At 41.6% G+C, this 20,678-nt stretch overlaps 1 protein-coding gene across 1 annotated transcript in view; it reads right to left on the bottom strand.

The window, feature by feature from the left end:
- Positions 1 to 20,678, bottom strand: part of micu1 (mitochondrial calcium uptake 1) — a 70,370-nt gene that overhangs the window by 24,868 nt on the left and 24,824 nt on the right. The window contains exon 5 of the mRNA XM_080448650.1: positions 14,954 to 14,997. Coding sequence (XP_080304776.1) covers positions 14,954 to 14,997 — 44 coding nt within the window. The remainder of the gene's footprint in view (positions 1 to 14,953; positions 14,998 to 20,678) is intronic.

Genomic DNA, 20,678 nt, shown 5'->3' on the forward strand with positions numbered 1-20,678 from the left:
AGCCGAGTGCCACTATAGAGTATGCTATTTGGCTTCTGTAGAGTGTAGACGGGAGATTTCAGAGCAATTCTGCAGAGGGGATTTTCTCCACTTCATTGTCCACTGGGCCTCAAACAACAAAGACATGAAACGATGACACCAGCTTCTGAAGATGAAAAACCAAAGCTGTGTTTTTTTCATCCGCGATTCTCCGGGACGTGAGAGGTGGCTGTGGCTGACTGCTCTCTCATCTTCTGTACAGGTGAGCCCCTCCTGGCCTTGTGACTGACACACATCAGTGGATTGGAACGCTGCACCAGTGTGGGGAGTGCTGACAAAACAGGACAGCGGGAGGAGTATAATGTGACAGACGGACACGGTGGGCAGTGAGTTAGAAGGGGGTATGAATGAAAGACCAGTGTTTCGGAAGAAAGGGAGTGGCCCCAGGAAAAGGCCATTTGGAGCAGCGACTTATGTGTCTGAATTGGGACTGAAGGCTCCCAGCTCAGCTGCAACTAAGGCACGGTCCCTCTTTTATCTTAGTTCTTTCTCTGCAGTGCATCCGGCTTGGCCGGGCGCTCCAAACCAACACAATTGGCAGCGTTCTCAGGTGGGCGGCCGGACGGGGAGGGTGTTCTCCGTTGCTGCATTAACACATTAACACATTGGGTGCCAAAACCGTATATATACGGTTTTGCGCATACTAACGTTGAGTGCCAAAACCGTATATATACGGTTTTGCGCATACTAACGTTGAGTGCCAAAACCGTATATATACGGTTTTTGAAAAAAAATAAATAATAATATCACTCCTACAAGATTTAGACTCCAATCCACCTCCTGGTTAACTTATGACTTCAAAAACCTGTATCTCGGCTCCTGTGCACTTTTTTTTTTTACAATGTTAATTTAACTATTTTCAACTGGCTGCAACTATGGAATGGATTTCCGAATGTTTTAAATTTTTTCCCCCCGATTGTACGAGACCTGTATGTGTGTAATGAGGGGATCACCGTGAGGACGGTGATCACTGAAAATATTTTGTGACTACTTGAAAAAGGTTCAAAATGTTTAAAAAGTCCTGGCACTCAAAGTATAATATTTTAATAAACCTCTGGCACCCAATGTGTTAACTGCCAGAATTATTTTCATATTTTTTTAGCCAGTGCCAGATTTTTTCATTGGAAAAAAAAATGTACTCAGGAGCCGAAATACAGCATTTTTAAGTTTTAAGTTAACAAGGAGGTGGATAGGAGTCTAGATCTTCAACTAATCATATCTCCTTGGTCTTTGGGTGAAATTGGAAAAAACTTTACGGAGGTTCGCGTAGATCTACGTGATTGGCAGTCAATGTGTTAATGACTCATGTAGGGTGGTCGGCGTGCCTGGTCGGGACGGGGACGGGGGGCTTAACTGGGTGGAATAGTGTGTTTCTCCGCATGTGTTAGGGTAGGCCATACCGGTGAAACTGTGTACCGGAGGAGACACGTGTTTGTCTGCACCCTCCCTTATGATAATCTGTGTGGGTTGACAGTGACGGACTACATTTCAGGATGGGGGAAATTGGGTATTGGCTTGACGACTAAATCAGGGGTACAGTTTGGGATTTTTTATTTTTTTTTATGTGTTTGTTTAAAAATAAGAAAATATTTTTTTCAGTCTGAGGAAGAGCTCCTTTTGTGGTGCAATAAAGCATCTGTCGCATTGGAGCCCTCAGTGTGGGAGCGTTTATTTATTTGTCCTGGCTTACGGTTCGTCGCTCAGCACCGGCCCAAATTCGGGTTGGGGACGTGCATGTCGTTTTCCTTTTTCCAGGTCTATACGTTTTGAGACACTACTGTAATGTACATTTGCACATTTTGTGCAATATTTCTCCCCCAAAAAAGGCATGGTTCCTCTCCAAGGCACACACATGCACGCAGCCACACACACACACACACACACACACACACACACACACACACACACACACACACACACTATATTACTGTATACACAAATATTGTATTGTATACAGTGGAACAAAAGCTAAATCCCATGAGGCGCCCAAAACTGAACTCTGCACTGTAGCATCACCGGTGTGAACACAAAGCATTAATATTCAGTGTGTGCGAGTACAGTGATGATACTCTGTGACCGGGACAGAGTAGTTGCTAGGTGGGCGGGGGAAGACTAATGCACTAGGTCTCCCCCCTCCAGTCCCAGGGGTAATTAATGAGCAGGTGTGCTGCTGAAAAACTCATAATTATTCATAGAAGCGAAGAAGACACATATACAGATTAATGGACGGCGGCACGGAACGCTCGATAAACAATTATGGCTGCTAAGGAGTGGCAGCTGTCCCGGTGAGCAGAGAGAGAGAGAGAGAGAGGACCAAATTAACCGACCAGGTGTGCACGCCCACACGTTCCAAAGTTACGTATACGAGAGAGAGAGAGAGAGAGAGAGAGAGAGAGAGAGAGAGAGAGAGAGAGAGAGAGAGAGAGAGAGAGAGAGAGGGAGACAGAGAGAGACAGAGAGAGCAGAGTGTGTGTGTGTGTGTGTGTGTGTGTGTGTGTGTGTGTGTGTGTGTGTGTGTGTGTGTGTGTGTGTGTGTGTGTGTGTGTGTGTGTGTGTGTGTGTGTGCGCACGTGCATGTGTGTGTGTGTGTGTGTGTGTGTGCGCAGACTTTCACTATTGAGAAGAAAGATAGGTGGTTTTACAGAAAGTGATGGTGTAAAAAAAGCAAGAGAGAGAGAGATGCAGCCTTGGCATTCCCTACAACAGCCGCCCGTGGGACTTTCCTGCTGAAACAGAAAGGTTATCATGAGAGAACGGTTGGTGCAACAACAAGACTTGCAAAGAAGAGACTCGTTTCCCATCGCGGCAGCCCCCTCAGCATTCCTTCTGAGTGACAGACGTCCCCTCTCAGTCACGTTAGAGGCCTCGTGGGAGAGCAGAGGCCCTGGTATTGCAGAGCGAGAAGGCCGGCGCGCGTGGGAAGAGGGTTCGGTTCGGTTCAGAAACACAGTGTAACAAAGTGATGTTCGTAAACCATTCTAAACCATGCTCTATCTCATAGAAATCATGCAGCATTGCCGTCTGGATAATCTAGTCTAACGGATTTGTGAGGGGGGGGGGCTATCAAGCACATCGGTACAGCTTGATCATTGGCTGACAGGCAGAGCCGTTTCCTGGGTCGAGACCCACTCTGTGATACCACCATGCGCAGAGAGGGGGCGCCACGGCACCTACGACTACATTCTCCCCCCTTCAGATACAGGCAAGTGGAGCAGTGCATGCTGGGAACGAGCTACAGCGGGCCGGCGCCAAAGCAAGGGAAATAGCTAGAGAGCTCATTTAACAGTTGTCAGAGAGAAGAGAGAAGGAGGACTAAAAAGAATAGCTTTTAAAGCAAGAGAAGAAGAAATAAGATGGGAGGGGAGGGGGGGGGGGGTGTCTCCTGTCACTTGCCAGTGACAGAAATAAGTTCCATATAAATGGCTTATAATAGGCTACCTGCTCATTACATCTCAGCTTTGCAAGACTTAACATTGACATATTCCTTGAGCCGTTTGTGTAGGGATTGTGATTTTACACAGCACCGGCTAGTCCCACTATGTTAAATAATTCAATAGTGCAGCAGCAGTGTTTAATTATCTCTGTATGGGGGGCACAAAGAGAAAGAATTCTTTCAATAATTCAGCAGAGAGAAGGTAAAGGCAGGCATACTGCTTCCATCAGGCCATACAATGGACACCGGGGAGGAGGTCTTCAAACGACATGGTAAACAGGCTTTATGAGTGGACACACGCACAATGGGGTGTTCCTGTTTGTAACGTACACACAGGCTGTAGCTTGCTCTCTTTATTGTTCCGTTTGTCTCCTAGTTCCCCTGGCTAAGGGACACACCTGCTTAAAGTTCAACTCATTTAACAGATATACAAGGTGTGGCACGGTGAAAATAGCAGATCGACAGGCTTATAATGTGTCGTGATGCGCAGTGGTGTAAAGTAACTAAGTACATGTACTCAAGTACTGTACTTAATTTTGAGATAATTTCACTTTACTTGAGTATTTCCAATTTTCAATACTTTTACTTCTACTCCACTACATTTCAGAGGGAAATATTGTACTTTTACTCCACTACAATTATTTGAAAACTTTAGTTACTAGTTACTTTGTAGATTTTGATTATTATTACAAAATACACAACATACATTAACCACTTCAGCCCTATATACATTTTGGCCATTTAAAAATAGCAGATCTACAAGCTCACAATGCGTCGCGATGCGACGCATTGTGAGCTTGTAGATCTGCTATTTTCAAAGATTTTTTATGAATTTTACACATTTGAAAACTGTTTCTGAAAATGTGTGTGAATTGATGTATAATAACTTTCCTTTTGATACTTTAAGTACATTTTGATACCAATACTTTTGTACTTTTACTCAAGTAAATTTTGAATTCCAAACGAGTATTTCTACATTGCAGTATTGGTACTTTTACTTAAGTAAAATATTTGAGTACGTTTTCCACCACTGGTGATGCGACACAATCGTGTGAGCTTGTAGTTCGGCTAGTTTTGGTGCAAACAACTATCAAACCATGAGTCAGGCTTGATAAAAAAATTTTTTAAAAGATGTTCCGTTGGTGGAAACTACATTTTTTAATGCACACACCTACTGTATGGACATTTTCTGAGCTAAAGCATCATTATTGTGAGGAGGAATCATTATTCTACTCTGCTTCCATCCTCATGATTATAATACTTAACTTCCCCCTTTCTGCTGAGCACTAGGTACAGTATATTCTGCTAGAGAGCTCAGCTTGATGAGTGTTTGATGCATATTCGGGAAAGTTTTATTACCAATCTAATGGTTTCTTGAGTAACTTTTGGCTGGTGTCCTGGCCGCCGCTGTGCTAGTGAATGTAATAACTGAGGCTCTGGTTAAAACACTTGCTGAAGCTGAGATGCAATAAAAACCAGGAACTTAGTTAGATGTTCCCCCAGAACTATAGCGATTGTGTAACATATACCCTCCAAATTACCAAAAAGGAGGGAGGGAGAGAGAGAGAGAGAGAGAGGTTCACATTAAAGGGAGTACTACAGTAGATAGATAGTGAGTGTACATAGTGCAATTTTGTCATTCAGGCACACTCGCATGCTGCACGGCACACGCCCCATACCTGCCAGAAGTCCTGCAGAGAGGGAGGGGCGAACGGGGATGGAGAGACGGAGAGGAGGGGAGGAGGAGGAGGAGGAGGAGGAGGAGGAGGAGGAGGAGAGGGAGCGGTTGGGGGAGGACATAGGTGGGGAAAAGTGGGATTTTTTGGGGGGGACAGGAAGTTGAGGATAATTATTCACGGGGAAGGGGGAGAGAGAGAGAGAGAGAGAGAGAAAATGGAGGCATTACTTGTTATGCGCGAGAGAAGAGCATGATTGCAAGAGAGAGAGAGAGCACAAAGCGATTTAACAACAGCTAACGGTAATGATGGCTACATGAAGTTACAACAATATATACACACAGCAAGTTGCAACAACAACGTGTTACAACACATGGGGGAGGGTGGGGAGGAGAAAAACGGTGTGAAGTAACAAAGAGGGTACGATGATGAAATGGTTGGTAGAACGAACACAAGAGACCTTGTTAAAAATTTGACATGAGAGAGTTGGCCTATTTCCCAAGACACCAGGCACCGCATTAAAAACATGGATAAATTACAAACAAAGTTGTTAAGACATGAAAATGAGGTGCATAAATGTTGGCATACATACTGTAGGTGTACGCACACTGAACCGGAAAGAAATTGGCTCGTTAAGCTGGCAGCATACTTCAAAAGGAGGTAAAATAAATTTGTTTTATACTTGACGTGGCGCTGAATGTTAGACCTAGGGCTGTCACGATTATGACATTTTACTCGACAACTAATTGTCGCTCAAATAATTTGCGATTGACGATTTAATTGCGTTTCTGTCGTTGAACATTGGAACATTGTGAATAAAAATTACATTTCCGTTTGGCCTTTTAGGCCCCTTTTAGGCTTCGTAAACAAAAGGTGCACAAGGCAGATATGACAAATAACTTACATCATTTACTAACTTTAATGAATAGTGGAAATAGCCATATCTCAAAACACGTTTTGAGCGTTTTGTAGGTCTTCCATTTCCACAATTTTAGAAAATATATGATATTTTTTCAACGATTATGACGATTATGCAAAAGATAATGGCGATTATCTCGAATAATTACGATATGGCGATTACGTAATAATTGTGTGACAGGCCTAGTTAGGCCCCGCCCTCTGTATACAGTGACCGATTGGAGATCCCAGATCTCTCCTTTCCAATTCGCATTTGTCTCTGAGATTTCACCAATTGTGTCAACAACAGACACAGTGAGCTTTAAGTGTGTGCTATCTCTCTCCACGAATTAATTGCCATCTGGTGGTGTTTGTAGTCCACCATCAGACGGGATATATAGAGCTTTGTACCGCCAAACGTCCTCAGACAACCTCTCTTCAAAACTGCCCATGGTACGTTGCCGGCAGATTGTGGACATTAAACTATAAAATCGCCTGTCGGGGTGGAAACCTCATATGTCCAAAACTGTTATTTTTCAGCAAAAACAGCAAAAGTAGCAGATCTACAAGCTCAAAACGTTTCGAGCTTGCAGATCTGCTACTTTTGATACTTTCGCGTGATGCTGTAGTATGATCAAGTAGGGCGTTCATTTACGGGGGAAAAAAATACCAGCTTCAGTCTGAAATTGGCTGCAATGTCCGCGATTACCAGGGGAAGGGGATTCAAATTGCCCTACACCAATCACAAGAGATCCACGGATCCGCCTACATCTGACATCATCGCACAGCTTGTTTTAGCAGATATTCGCTGATTGGCTTGTCGTTAGACCCACCCCCACCTCCGACTCTGATTTGACAGGTTTTTCTTCGACCGTGAAAAGCCATAGGCTCACATTATGACACCAGACCAAGAGGAGGAGCTCACTCAGAGAGTGGGCGGGGTCTATGGTCTGGAACCAGGCTAGTGATGTTCGGCTAGTCAGACAATCTTGGGAGGTACAAGAAATGCTGAATCGAACATCGGCAAAAGTTTGTTTGTTCTCCCCCCGCAATTACATTACTACCTCGCCCAAAACTTGGGTTTCTTCAAGAAGTATGCTGCAGCCTTAGAGGAAGAGGGGAAAGGAGGAGAGGATAACACAGAGCACACATACACTCAATTACATCCCACCAAGTGAGCTGTAGTTCAAAAATCTGCAGGTGAAAACACTGTCTGAAATAAAAACCCACGCTGAAACTGACCACACTCACAAGCAAGTGTTGATTTTGACAGCACATTTTGATTTAGTTTTAGTCATAGTCTTTTGAATAAAATTCCTATCATATTTTAGTCATCTGAAATGTTTTAGTTTTTGTCTAGTTTTAGTCGACTAAATATCCTAAGATTATAGTCGACTAAATCTACAGTTGATTTAGTCGACACAAATGCATTTTGGCTGTGCCTTGATGGCGTCGTACAGTAATGACTGTTTTACACTTGGTTGCATGCTGAAAATAGCCGATCTACAAGCTCACAACGCGTGAGCTTGTAGATCTGCTATTTTCAGAGGGCAACACCCGAGCGCAACCAAACATAAAATGACTTGTCTTTTAGTTCTACTGGATCTCTTCTCCACTAGTCCCTCCTAACGTTTTAGTCTAGTTTTTATTTGTTGACGAAATTGTCAATATTTCTAGTGTTAGTTTTAGTCATCTTAGCTTTAGTTTTTATTTAGTTTTCGTCAGTGAAAAAAGGTAGTCGACTAACATTTTTCGTCATAGTTTTTAGTCGACGAAACCAACACTGCTCATAAGGCAGCCATTTTGCTCTTACGTCATACTCTGGGTGTAGGACGTAAGAGCATATTAGAGCACATTAGAGCATAATGAATATTCACGGGTTCAGCAGTAATATAATTCTTTGCTGTGATACTTCATGCAGACTACAGTATGTTTCCTGGCTTTTTGTTGGAGACAGGGAGGCGTGGAGCCTCTTTTCCCCCTCCTTTAGTCAGTCAGGGGTGACTATCAAACCAATATTGTCACAGGGCAGGGCTGGTAGGAAGGGGGAGGGCAGGCCCAGAGAGAGAGAGAGAGAAGAGAAGGGGTTAGGTGAAAGGGGAGGGGGGGGGTTAAGTGGACCCGGCAGGGAAACCTCAGGAGGAAACCCAAGCCATATATCACCAGGGAAAGCACATGTGTACCGAGATTTGACCGGCAAGTAAAGCAACAGAAGTCCCAGAGATATATATGTCGGCCTTCACGTGGGCAGGCAAGGGCCATAAATCTAGAGCATTCCATTTTGATTTGAGGAGGGGGAGGAATGGGCACCACAGATTTTCAATATTCCTCTTTTATTCAATGGATAATAGGACCACGATATTTGCTTATCAATCACAGTTTTAGAGACTCGCGGACAAAATCTACGTCTCACTGAAATCACTGCAGAGGTGCCGAGAGAGAGCGAGCAAGATAAACAGTGGAGGAATGGAGGGTCATGTTCTCACTTGGATCGTCACTGCGTTTTTTTTTGGTTGAATAGCACATGGAGAGCAGAGGCACGTTTTTTTTTTGGTTGAATAGCACATGGAGAGCAGAGGCAGAGTGATTTGTCATCACACACCACGCCTGGGGGCTGAGGGGTCCAGTGATGAGGTTAGAAACATTACTTTAATCAACACACTAATGACTGGATAATGCACGACGAGAGTGGGTGGCTGAACGCTGGGAGTTTAGCCGAGAGATTCACTGGAATCTGGGCTCGGAGTGATTAAACCCCAGTAGGAGGAGTGGTGTCTAGGTGACTTATCACAATGAATCACAATCTTAATCAAATTGCTGTCCATCTGCCTTTTACAGTGAGTGGAGAAGCGATATTATCACAGAGTGCGCTGACTAGTGGATCAAGCTGTTGCCATAGGCCAGGGGACCCGTCCTGTCCAAAGTCCACCCGCTGTTATTGCCCTTAAACAGGTCATTAAGCACTAGGCAGGGCCACTTTGTTCATGTTTCTCTTAATGATTAAGGCAAGTCAGGCATTGCCTAACTACGGTAGTTTGAACTTGAAGCATGCTTTTCAGTTGTTGGCGGATGTGTGGAGCATTCTAACCAAAAGTTTAACCTGGCCTTATTTTACTAAATACTTTCCCTAAACATTTTCAGAAAATCTTCAGAAAACGTCTTGAAAAGCCGATCTACCGTTGCATTGCTTGTAGATGAGCTATTTTTGAAAACCTTTGAATAGGGATTAAGTGGGCCTGCCTTGGTGCAAACAAGTGTGACTGTATATACATTAGGAAAAAAAAAACGTAATTAAAGATTGTTCACATCACTGGTTTCTGGGATATTTCAGGAAATTGAGAACTGAAAACTGAAATGATCAAAAAGTGTAAATGATATCCCTACATTACAGTACTGTACTGTACAGTACTTTTCAACCCATTCAAACCGGGAAAGCATCTGTGTCATTTTACACTTGTCATTTTATACTATTAAAAAATATCAGATATACAAGCTCATGCGCTATGAGCTTGTATATCTGCTATTTTTGAAATATATTTTTTTGTGTTTGCTTCGGGGGGTCCCTGGAACAAAATATTTTGAGATGGGGTTCCGCGGCCAAATACTTGAAATGAAAGTGTTTGAGCACCACAGATATACAGCAGCAACATAGTTTATTTTTTCCTGTTTTTTCACAAACTGTTTGCATCACATACATCTAGAAGGTGAATATTATGAAGAGATAAAGTGTTATTCTGAACAAGGTTGATTTTGCACCGTGAATAAAGGCATCAACCTGTATGAATGAGGCATCAGCTATAAGAGTAGTTTTGTGGCAAAATACAATACTTTCCATATTGTTTATTTGTCATGCCCTCTGTAAGTAACGACCTTCACACTCAGGATTTTTTGCTGTGTAAGTGATGTGATTGCAAATCACTCTCACAGCCCATTAGAACCGCGAAGGCATCTGTGTCATTTTTAGATTTCTTTGGCTATTCAAAAATAGCAGATATACAAGCTCACGGCGCGTCACGAATGAGCTTGTAGATCTGCTATTTTTGCAAAATCGTGAAAATGTATTTGAAAATATATATATTTTTTAAAGCGAAAATGTTTATACTTGGGGGTCCTTGACATGATAAAGTTTTGAGCACCAAGTACGTTTTTTTCAGAAAACTGTTCGGATTTTGAAGCCATTTTTAGAATGGGCCTCAGGTTTTAATGGGTTAATAGGAACGTTGATGCAGTGAAACATGAATGTCAAATACATTGCTGAGAAATCTGCAAAAAAAAAAAGAAACGATCACTGACAGAACAGCATAGGGACGTTTTATGGGAATTAATCTATCTATGGCAATGCTGGCATCCGTCCAATTATCTCTGGGTGGGCATGAGAGGCGTTTTCCATCTAAGCAGAGGATTTCAGAGCACAGCAGAGTGATATTTTGATGATTTCTTCTTGCTTTGAGATGACGGCAAGTCAATTTGCAATGTAAATCCCTGAGAAATTATATAGATGCAAAAATTCAGCGGATTTAAAGACTATTTTTGAAAGCAGGACATTTTGATTTAGAGAAGTATGAGAGAGCAACGAGCCAGCCAAACTAAACTAAAGATTTGCTGCTCCAATCACTTCTTGTTTAACTTCTTACTGAAAAAGGCTGTATCTCGGCTCCTAAGCACTTTTTTTTTACAATGTATTTTTGGCCTTGGCATAGGGGTGATAACGCCAGAAATAAGTTTGGCACTGAATGAGTTAAGATTTCTTTTGCTATTCAAAAATGGCAGATATACAAGCTCACAGCGCGGCACAGAGTGCCGCCCTATGAGCTTGTAGATCTGCTATTTTTTGAAAAATCATGACAATTTGTGCAAATATTTGAATATTTATTTTTTAAAGCGAAAATTTGTAACTCAAATCTTTGCTTCTGGGGGGTCCATGGAACTAAACATTTTGAGATGGGGGTTTGCGGCCAAATACATATAATTTTGGGGGTCCTCGACATGAAAAGGTTTGAGAACCACTGATATTACAGCAACATAAACTGTTAGGATTTAGATGCCATTTATAGAATCTGCCTCAATAAGTACAAAAAACGTCAATAGCTGCTGATTGCTGATATTGGCCAAAAACTATCCAGGGAAAAACCTCTGGAGTCTAACCTCTCAAAGTCAAATCTATTCTCTCTTCAGAGAGAGCTGAATGTGACATTTATGGATGTAAAATGTCACTAAGCACTGTCCTGTACAATGCAGCAGCTTCTAATTTGGCAATGTGAACTGTCTGGCCCATTACAGCTTATTCAAAATGTGCATGCCAAGTTAGAATAAGAAAAATAGAAAAATGGGCACAGATTGTTCTGTGCCCATTTTTATAGCACTAATACTTTGGCTATGTCACGTATTTTAAATGGGCAAACACAATTACATTCTGTAGGTTACTAATGCTGCATTGACAAATTGTCACAAAAGGCACCAAATAATTACTTCCGAGTGTTTCTATCCCATTTGCTCTCGCGCTTTGGCAGAGAAATCGACATTTGTTATTTAAAGCTGTGACTATGGACCTTCATTAATGCAATTTCAACAAGCTTAATTGTGAGCGCTCAATGGAGTGCTTATATTTTAACAGATTAAATGACTAAGATCCCAATCTGGTCACAAACTGTGTTTTAACAGACCAGCGGGCATATGATTTAATCTGCCAAATGGCGTGGATTAGTATTTTATTATTTTGTAGAACAGGGTTTGACTGTATGTATCTATATTTATGTGTATGTATGTATGTATGTATGTATGTACTGTATGTATGCATGTACCCTATGTATTTATGTACCTAGCAGCCTAGGCTGCTATGTACATGACGTCATGAAAACAGAAGCATCCATGAAAGCCATGAATGTTGGGTTGCAGTTGAAACTCTATGCAATGTTTTGTGTTGAAGTATGTGTGAAGATGGCTATTTCCATTTGGCCAGAGGAGACAGACTGTCACCACACTAGTCAACGTGCCCACAAGCTGCCGGGTTTGCCAGTGCAGGGGAAAAGCACTGTGCAAAACAATTAGACACAGCTGAGCATCACCATATTATTCTTCACAATAGTGTATTGATTATCCAGCCCCTCATATCAGTATGTATGGAGGGCTTAAGGTTCCCTGGCACTACGCATCTGGGGCCAGTTGCACAACCTCACACTAAGTTTAAACTTAGCCTAGTTATAGCTTAAAAAGCTTTTAAAAAAGCCATTTAACCCATTTAGCCTGGAAAGTATCTGTGTCATTTTTAGATTTCTTTGGCTATTCAAAAATAGCAGATATACAAGCTCATAGCGCGGCACCGAGTGCCGCGCTATGAGCTTGTAGATCTGCTATTTTTAGTTTTTATGTGATTTTTTTTACAAATCTTTAAATATATATATTTTTTAAATACATATTCAAAGATTTGCACTCATTTTCAAGATTTTTCAAAAAATAGCAGATCTGCAAGCTCATAGCGTGGCACTCGGTGCCGCACTATGAGCTGCTATTTTTGAATAGCCAAAGAAATTTAAAATGACAGAGATACTTTCCCGGATTGAATGTGTTTAAGCTATAACTAGGCTAAGTTTGAACTTAGTGTGAGGTGGTGCAACTGACCCCTGGTACTTTCTCTGTTTATCTGTCTCCATGCATTACTGTTATGCTATTTCAAAAGGGGAACTTCCTGCTCAGCTAAAATACTATTCGAATGGGGTCTGTATTAATGTTTAAATAATACAGAGACGCTTTGTTCTTTAACTGGACACCTAGCTACTTTGTTCTATTAACCCATTAAGACCTGATTCCCATTCTACAAATGCCTTCCAGATCAGTAGATCTCAAACTTTTTCGTGCCAAAGACCCCCAAAGACTTTCAAGATTTAAAAAAAAAAAAGTAGATATACAAGCTTGCAGCGCGGCACGAAGTGATGCACTGTGAGCTTGTAGATCTGCTATTCTTTGAACAGCCAACGCAAAACTCTACAATGACACAGATGCTTTCCCGGTTAAAATTGATTAATCTACACACCTATTTACTTACCTTATTATCAATTACTCAATATTGGACAGGGAGGCCTGAGGCCATGCCATTACTACTAGCCTCTCTTGCCTTGTTTTGTTTTTAAATCAGTGACAATGACGTCTGACGTCTATTGTTATCAGTCTAACAACAAATGAACAATAAGAACAATGGTTCATAACAAGTTGTACTATAATTGACTTCCAGCCGTTGTGAAGCTTAACTCAACAACTGGCACACTGTAGAAATAAATTAATGCCATAGACAGACAGTAATATTAGTAATCCCAACAATTAGCTGACGAGGAAGGCCAGAGTTTGTTTGTCAGTTTTACCTGTGAGTCAAATTGCTTTTGTATAATTTTCCTAGAATTAAACTTTAAAACCAAATAGCTAAGAGCTCAGCTTATCCCCCGACACCCAGAGAACAACACCTTGAGCTATTTGTTAGTAACATTAATGTATAACTTAATATTTGTATTGTCAAGTAATTTACCAATTACGTATGTATACCATAACTTAAAACAAGGGGGGGAAAAACCCATACATATACGGTATATTTGTCACATACCCAGCCTTTATTTGCCCCCGAGAGAGGGAGTGATAAAAGGACAGAGAGGGCGGTTAGCTTGCGCCGATTGGTCAGCAGCCGTATCTTCCCTATGGGTTACATGGCAGCTGACCCAATCGGTGCGAGCTAAAGCTGTGCACGCTGAATTGGCATCGCCAGCAACTTTGCTCTGTGAGGAAGTCACCGTGTCAACTCAAGAGCATGAAACAGCACTTTACAGAATGGCTGCGCACAAACAAAAGTCAGGGAACGTCAGCAACACAGTCCTGATACACTGTATATACTTAGTTGCGTGCCAAGCATCGTGTGCCGAACATAGCCGATCTACAAGCTCACAACGCATCGCATTGCTTGTAGATCGGCTATGTTCGGAGAGCGACATCGGTGTGCGAACCAAGTACAAATTAAGCAACACCTGCCTTGTTCTGAGCCAACTCTCTCCCCACACTGTCAGGGAATCCCAGCAGGACCTTTTCACTCATCAGGGTACTTCCTCATTGACAGGAATGACATTGATAATATACTCATTTAAAGTGATAATAATATTGTCATTTTCTTGTTGTCTTTTGTGATTAAATAAGGTTATGTGAAGAATTATCAACCGGCATATTATTGTTGCCCTCCATATCCAACCTCGGATAGGGAGCATGAATTCATATGCCTACTCTTGGGCCAATGCCTGGTTGATAATCTATATATTCTTTATTTTTGTATTACTTTCAACATACTGTATAGTGTACATTAGTTCTGCACTCACACAAACAGAAAACAGAGGTAAAAAGAGTATAGATTATGGAATGTTAATAATAATTTACGCTTACGTACCTGTACACAAGAGATTTTTGTGTACAGGTACAGTACAAAAGATACTTTTAATGTGACCCTGTAGAAAGATCAAGTAGGGCATTCATTTATGAAAAAAACACAACAAGTTAAAATATGGAGATCTCTATAGGTTTGTAAAGCCACAGTAATCTGTTTGGTACATTCATTGAGTCCACAGCTTGATCCCAAGTAAACAGAGAAATAAACCCCTTAGATAGGCTCATAAGAAACACAGCAGGGAGAGGAAATAGCCAAACATACAGTACATTATATGCCTAGTGCAAGATAGCATAGATGGTTGTTACAATTCGGTTCACATTGACATTTCGTACAGCTGTTAACTTTAAATTAATCTCAGAGCTGAGGAATGGGGCTGATATGAAAGGTGATAATGAAAAGTGCTTATTGCCATTATTCAACTGGAATCCATAGCTACGTAGGTAACAGCACTTGTTCCCTTGACAGCCCACACACCCACACACTGCTGCTTACCTTGCCATCGTAGCGCTTCGTGTGAAACTGATCCAGACCCAAGTCTAAAAGAGACGGAGACAGAAGGGAAATAAAGAGAGAGAGAGAGAGAGAGAGAGAGAGAGGGAGGGGGATAGCATGAGAAGAGAAAGACCATGAGGAGACAGGCATTGAGCGAGACACAAAGAGGGAGAATGAGAGAGGGAGAGAACGGGCCGTTAATGTGTTTGAAATCACATAGAGCGTTAAGTACCCAGGTAGAAAAAGGGGTCAGAGTAGTTACATAGCACGTGTGTTTTTTTTTACATTTATCCGCAGCAGAGGGAGCGCAAACAGCTTTAACAGGGTGTCATTACGGTAATGGCGGGCAATCAGCGACATGTGCCGCGGATTAATAACGGCCATTAACAAACCATTTCCACATCCGAGAATCTTTCAAATAAACTCTTGACAGTGTTCTGCATCGATTCCCCTGATCGTTTATCATAGTAGCATTCTAAAGCGGGGGCTTGTTTGCCAGACCTCACCTCAGCCAGATGCTCTGTGAGTGGGGAAAAAAACATATTAAGAGTAAAGCCTGACTTATACACGAATCCACGGAGCGCTGCCCTGCGCGCAGCCATTGCTGCGGTGTCAACGCTCCGCGGACGCGACACCGCAGCAATGGCCGCCTACAGGCAGCTACAGGCAGCGCGTCTGTGGATTTGTTGCGAACGCGGAAGGAGGCGCCTCCGACCAAGTGGAGCTTACTATGTAACCGTGCTCGGGTTGTGTGTGTGTCCGTGTGTGTCTCCGTGTGTGTCTCTGTGTGCGTGCACTGCCTCAGCCCTGTGTGCAGCCAAGTAAATGTCCAATATAGACGTACCATACATCAAATGAAAGGCCTTTGAAAACTGAACACACCTGTCAAGGATGCGTTTAAGCCCGCCCCTTCCCCCGGAAGCCACGCCCCGGAGAAGGTTCCTAAAAACTCCCCATTGAAACCCCATGTTAAATTAAAAGTGCCCGAATCGCTCCGAAACTTTTTCTACCCCCCCTAAGTGGGGGTCTACGAACAAATACTTCGGGCTCGGATTTTGGCTCCGCCCCCCGGAAGTGGGTGAAACAGCCACTTCAAACACTTTGTTGAATTGTTCAAAAACATTCAAAGTATTTTTTTTGTGAATTTGTATTTTTCTAAGATGCTCCTTTTCACGCAGATTTTTTATTTATTTTTGATATATTTTTTTATTGGTTACTTTTTTTTAGATGATTTCTTTTCATTATCATTTAATTTTGTTGGCGTTCGCTTCCCGCGTTCGCGCGTCTTACTTGTCTATACATAGGGGTAGAGCACCAGAAATAGCGATTTACAATCTCTCGAACTTGTAGGGCTGGTATTTTTCGGCATAAAACAACGTATGCATTTGGAATAAGCCAATGAAAGGTAAGCAGAATAGAAGGTGACAGCTGCTAGCACAGAGGTGGGCAACTTTGACGATGGAGAGGGCCACTATATTTCCACACTCACTCCAGAGGGCCACATATTGCATATACTGTCGGGCGGGCAGACAGCATATGCAATACTATATGTCACACAAAGTAGCAAAAATAGCCGATCTAAAAAGCTCAAAACGCGTCGAAGCGTGTTTTTTTTGTGGCTATTTTTGAATTTGAATCCTGAAAAGTAAAATTTGTATTTCATTTTCAAATCCTTTTAGTTATACTTATTAACTTTATGAACTTAAATACAAATACATTGGACATAAAAAAGACAATAGCATTTTTATACTAGTCATTAAGCTACTAGTCAGGGGATATTTAAAAAATCTTGGAATAAATTCCTTACCAAAAAAATTCTTCACCAATGTGTTTGTAAAGGTGTCTAGTAACACATCTCACAAAGACTGAAATGCAGTCCCCCTAGGAGAATTTTTGACAGCTCCTTAAAGTTGGGGTACCCACCATAACCTTGGTTAAAAAAAATAATAATAAAAAAATCTAAATTTAATTCTGTTTTAAGTAGCATGTGAGGGGTCAAACTAGGGTGTTTTTATGATTCTGAATCCATTGCAAGCATTTGTTTTGCACCAAAACCACTCCTTGGGCTAAAAACGGCCCAATCTCAATGGGCTTTTTACACAAAAAGTATACCTGGAAAAGGATGGCTATGGCCGTTTTTAGCCCAAGGAGTGGTTTTGGTGCAAAACAAATGGAAAATATTCTGCTAATATCCCCTGACTATACTAATATAGACTGAAGTAATTAAAAGCAGGTCATGTTTGCATGTTTGGAATAGTAACAGCTGAAATCAATAATATATCAGTATTCCGATATTAACCTGCGGGCCGCATTAAGTGAAGGTGGGGACCGCATGTGGCCTCCGGGCCGCCAGTCGCCCATGTATGTGCTATAGCTAGAAGAAGGACCTGTACTCTTCAGCAGGAGAGCTCACATGATGGAGAACGTAGCCTGTCCTCGCTTTCTCTATTCCATGACTTAACACACATGGTGGCCTGAACCGAGCACTATAGGATCAATCAATGTCATTATGTGTCACGGCGAGACAGTGAATAATGACACTGAATGACACTCGGGAGAATTAATAATAAATCCTTCCCCGTTTCTTTACCCTCCCCCGCTCCCCTTTCACTTCAGTGTCATCGTCTCATCCATCTCATCTCATCAGATTGATGACCCCTCGCTTGGCCCTCTTGTGACCTGATGACCTCACGCTGACAGGAAGCAAAGTGCAGCTCTCCTATGGCATTGCAAGTGCTCAGTGGTGGAAAAAGTACTCGCATCTTTTACTTAAGTAAAAGTATCAATACTGCAGTGTAGAAATACCAAAATATCAAAATGTACTAGAGTTAAAGTACAGAAGTATTGGTATCAAAATATATTTAAAGTACAAAAAGTAAAAAGTACTCATTGTGCACAATGTCCCATTTCACAAGTTCAAAATGTATAAAAATCTTTTGAAAATAGCAGATCTACAAGCTCATCGTGAGCTTGTAGATCGGCTATTTTCAATGGCCGTATCTAAATCTACAAAGTAACTAGTAACTAAAGCTGTCAAATAATTGTAGTGGAGTAAAAGTATGATATTTGGCTCTGAGATGTAGGGGAGTAGAAGTAAAAGTACTGAAAATTGTAAATACTCCAGTAAAGTAAAAAATACCTCAAAATTGTACTGAAGTACAGTACTTGAGTAAATGTACTTAAGTTATTTTACACCTCTGCAAGTGCTGACAGGAAGCACATTATGTTACTTGTGTTTTATGATAATTGGATCTTGCCTGTGTTTAAAAAAATGTTTTTAGTTTTATGTGAATTCTAGATTTGTTCTTTTATTTAATGAATGCTTTTTTTGTACACTTCACATTGCTGAAAAGTGAGCGTAACCTCAGTGATTTTTCGGATTGAAATAAAAGGTTTGACTCTGAACTGAATTGAATTATGGTGCTAGTAGTGGGTGGAAAATATTGGCAGACCACATCCTTCAGAGTTTTTCTCTTTCACACATTAAACAAATCACATTACAATGACGGGTCAGGTGGGAAATGTTCAGGTTCTTTTTAACCAATCACATCACATTGGCAACGGGCAGGTCGGTGTGAGTCACGTCACGTAAATGAGAGTAATCAACTAGGGACCGTTGAAGCTAATTGAAACGGGGAAATACAATCACACACCAGGTAGGAATTGCTTTGTACGCGGTGGGGGCTTTTAGGTAGGACTAGGCTCGTCACAAGTATCACATAATTGTCTAATCGCAATTATTTGAGATAATCGTAATTATCTTTGCATAATCGTCATAATGGTTGAAAAATGTTGAAAAATGTTCACACATTTTCAAATATAAAAATGTGCAGAAATAGCAGATCTACAAGCTTACAACGCATCACTTTGTGACGCGTTGTAAGCTTGTAAATCTGTAGATCTGTAAGCTTGCAGATCTACAAGCTTACAACGCGTCACTTTGTGATTGCGTTGTAAGCTTGTAGAACAGCTATTTCTGCTATTTTTAAATATATTATTAAATAAGTCAATCATTTCTTTGTATGTTTAAAGGAGAAATCCGGACATTTTAAGTGTTATCTTTGATGTGTCGTTACTCACTCACCGAGGTATGAAGTGGCGTTGAGTTTTTCCAGCGATTCCCCTGTCTGTGAGTCTGGTCGACCCCCACCATTGGCATAGTGGGAGGCGCGTGGCTCAGTGAAAATCGCCTAATTCCACAGCTCCAAACTTCTTTTTTGTTTATCACTCACGAGCTGGCGTTCATGGTCAGCGACGTGAATGTTTTCCTCTCGCGTGAAATCTCGCGTCTCGCGAGATTTCCCGTCCTCGGCTCACTGCGCTCCTCGGGAAATCTCGCGAGACGCGAGATTTCACGCGAGAGGAAAACATTCACGTCGCTGACCATGAACGCCAGCTCGTGAGTGATAAACAGTGCATGTGAAAGTATCAGGAGACACCATGAGGAGGATTTGTGGGAAAAAAAAAAAGTTTGGAGCTGTGGAATTAGGCGATTTTCACTGAGCCACGCGCCTCCCACTATGCCAATGGTGGGGGTCGACCAGACTCACAGACAGGGGAATCGCTGGAAAAACTCAACGCCACTTCATACCTTGGTGAGTGAGTAACGACACATCAAAGATAACACTTAAAATGTCCGGATTTCTCCTTTAAGTTATTTGTCACATCTGTCCTGTGCAAATTTTGATAACGAAGACTAAAAGCCAAACAGATTTTTTTTAATTCACGTGTTCCAGTGTTCAATGGCCAAACACACAATTAAATCATTAATCATTAACGTGACAATTATTTGAGTGACAATTAATCGTCAACTTAAATTTGTAATGGTAACAGCCCTAGGTTGGAAATGCTTGATATGAAAGATGGAAAGGGGGGTATGGGGGGTATGGGGGGTATGAGGGGGGGGTATGGGGTGGTAGGGGTGTGTGGGGCGATAGCGTACCAGATGATAGCACTTGTTCCATCATGCAATAGGAGCCATGAATTGGTTCCTGGGTTTTTGGTGCAGAACGTTGCCACGGCATACAAGTGAAATAACCAAATGACATGGCACGCTAAAGTACTAATTGCTTGGGGAGGAAAAGCCTTTGTTTTGTAAGAGGGCTACAATCAGTAAGCTGCCTGAAGTGGATAAAAATGCCTTTGAGAGATAAGGAGGATTTAGAAGGCTCACCATAGAGAATTTCAGTAATTTGGGCTATTTTCTCGCCGTCTGTTTTATTGAAATTTATTGAAGAATCAGAATCAGCTTTATTTATTTATTTACAGTGGTGGAAAGTAACTAAGTACATGTACTCAAGTACTGTGCTTAAGTAGTACAGATTTGAGGTATCTTGACTTTACTAGAGTACTTCCAATTGTCAATACTTTTACTTCAGGGTTCCCACACATTTTTAACAATTAATTTTCAAAACTTTTCCATAACTTTGACCTTATTTCCAGGCCTATAGCAATCATACGGTGCAATAATGAGGCTCTTACACCAGTGTGCTATCAATGCCCCAAAGGCAGAGTCGAGTGAAGGTGTCACGTGACAAAAATATCAGATCTACAAGCTCACAACGTATCGCGGTGCTATTACGGTGTTGTTGGCTTGTAGTCTATCATTTTCATCACGTGTCCAGTATGCATTAGGCCACACTCACGCAGCTCGTGCAGCGCAGCACTACATTTGTCTATGTTACATATTTCACGTAATGTTAGACAAAAACAATGTATATCCTAC

Source organism: Gymnoscopelus braueri, assembly GCF_963280865.1.
Source record: "Gymnoscopelus braueri genome assembly, chromosome: 14".
NCBI classification, from domain to species: domain Eukaryota; kingdom Metazoa; phylum Chordata; class Actinopteri; order Myctophiformes; family Myctophidae; genus Gymnoscopelus; species Gymnoscopelus braueri.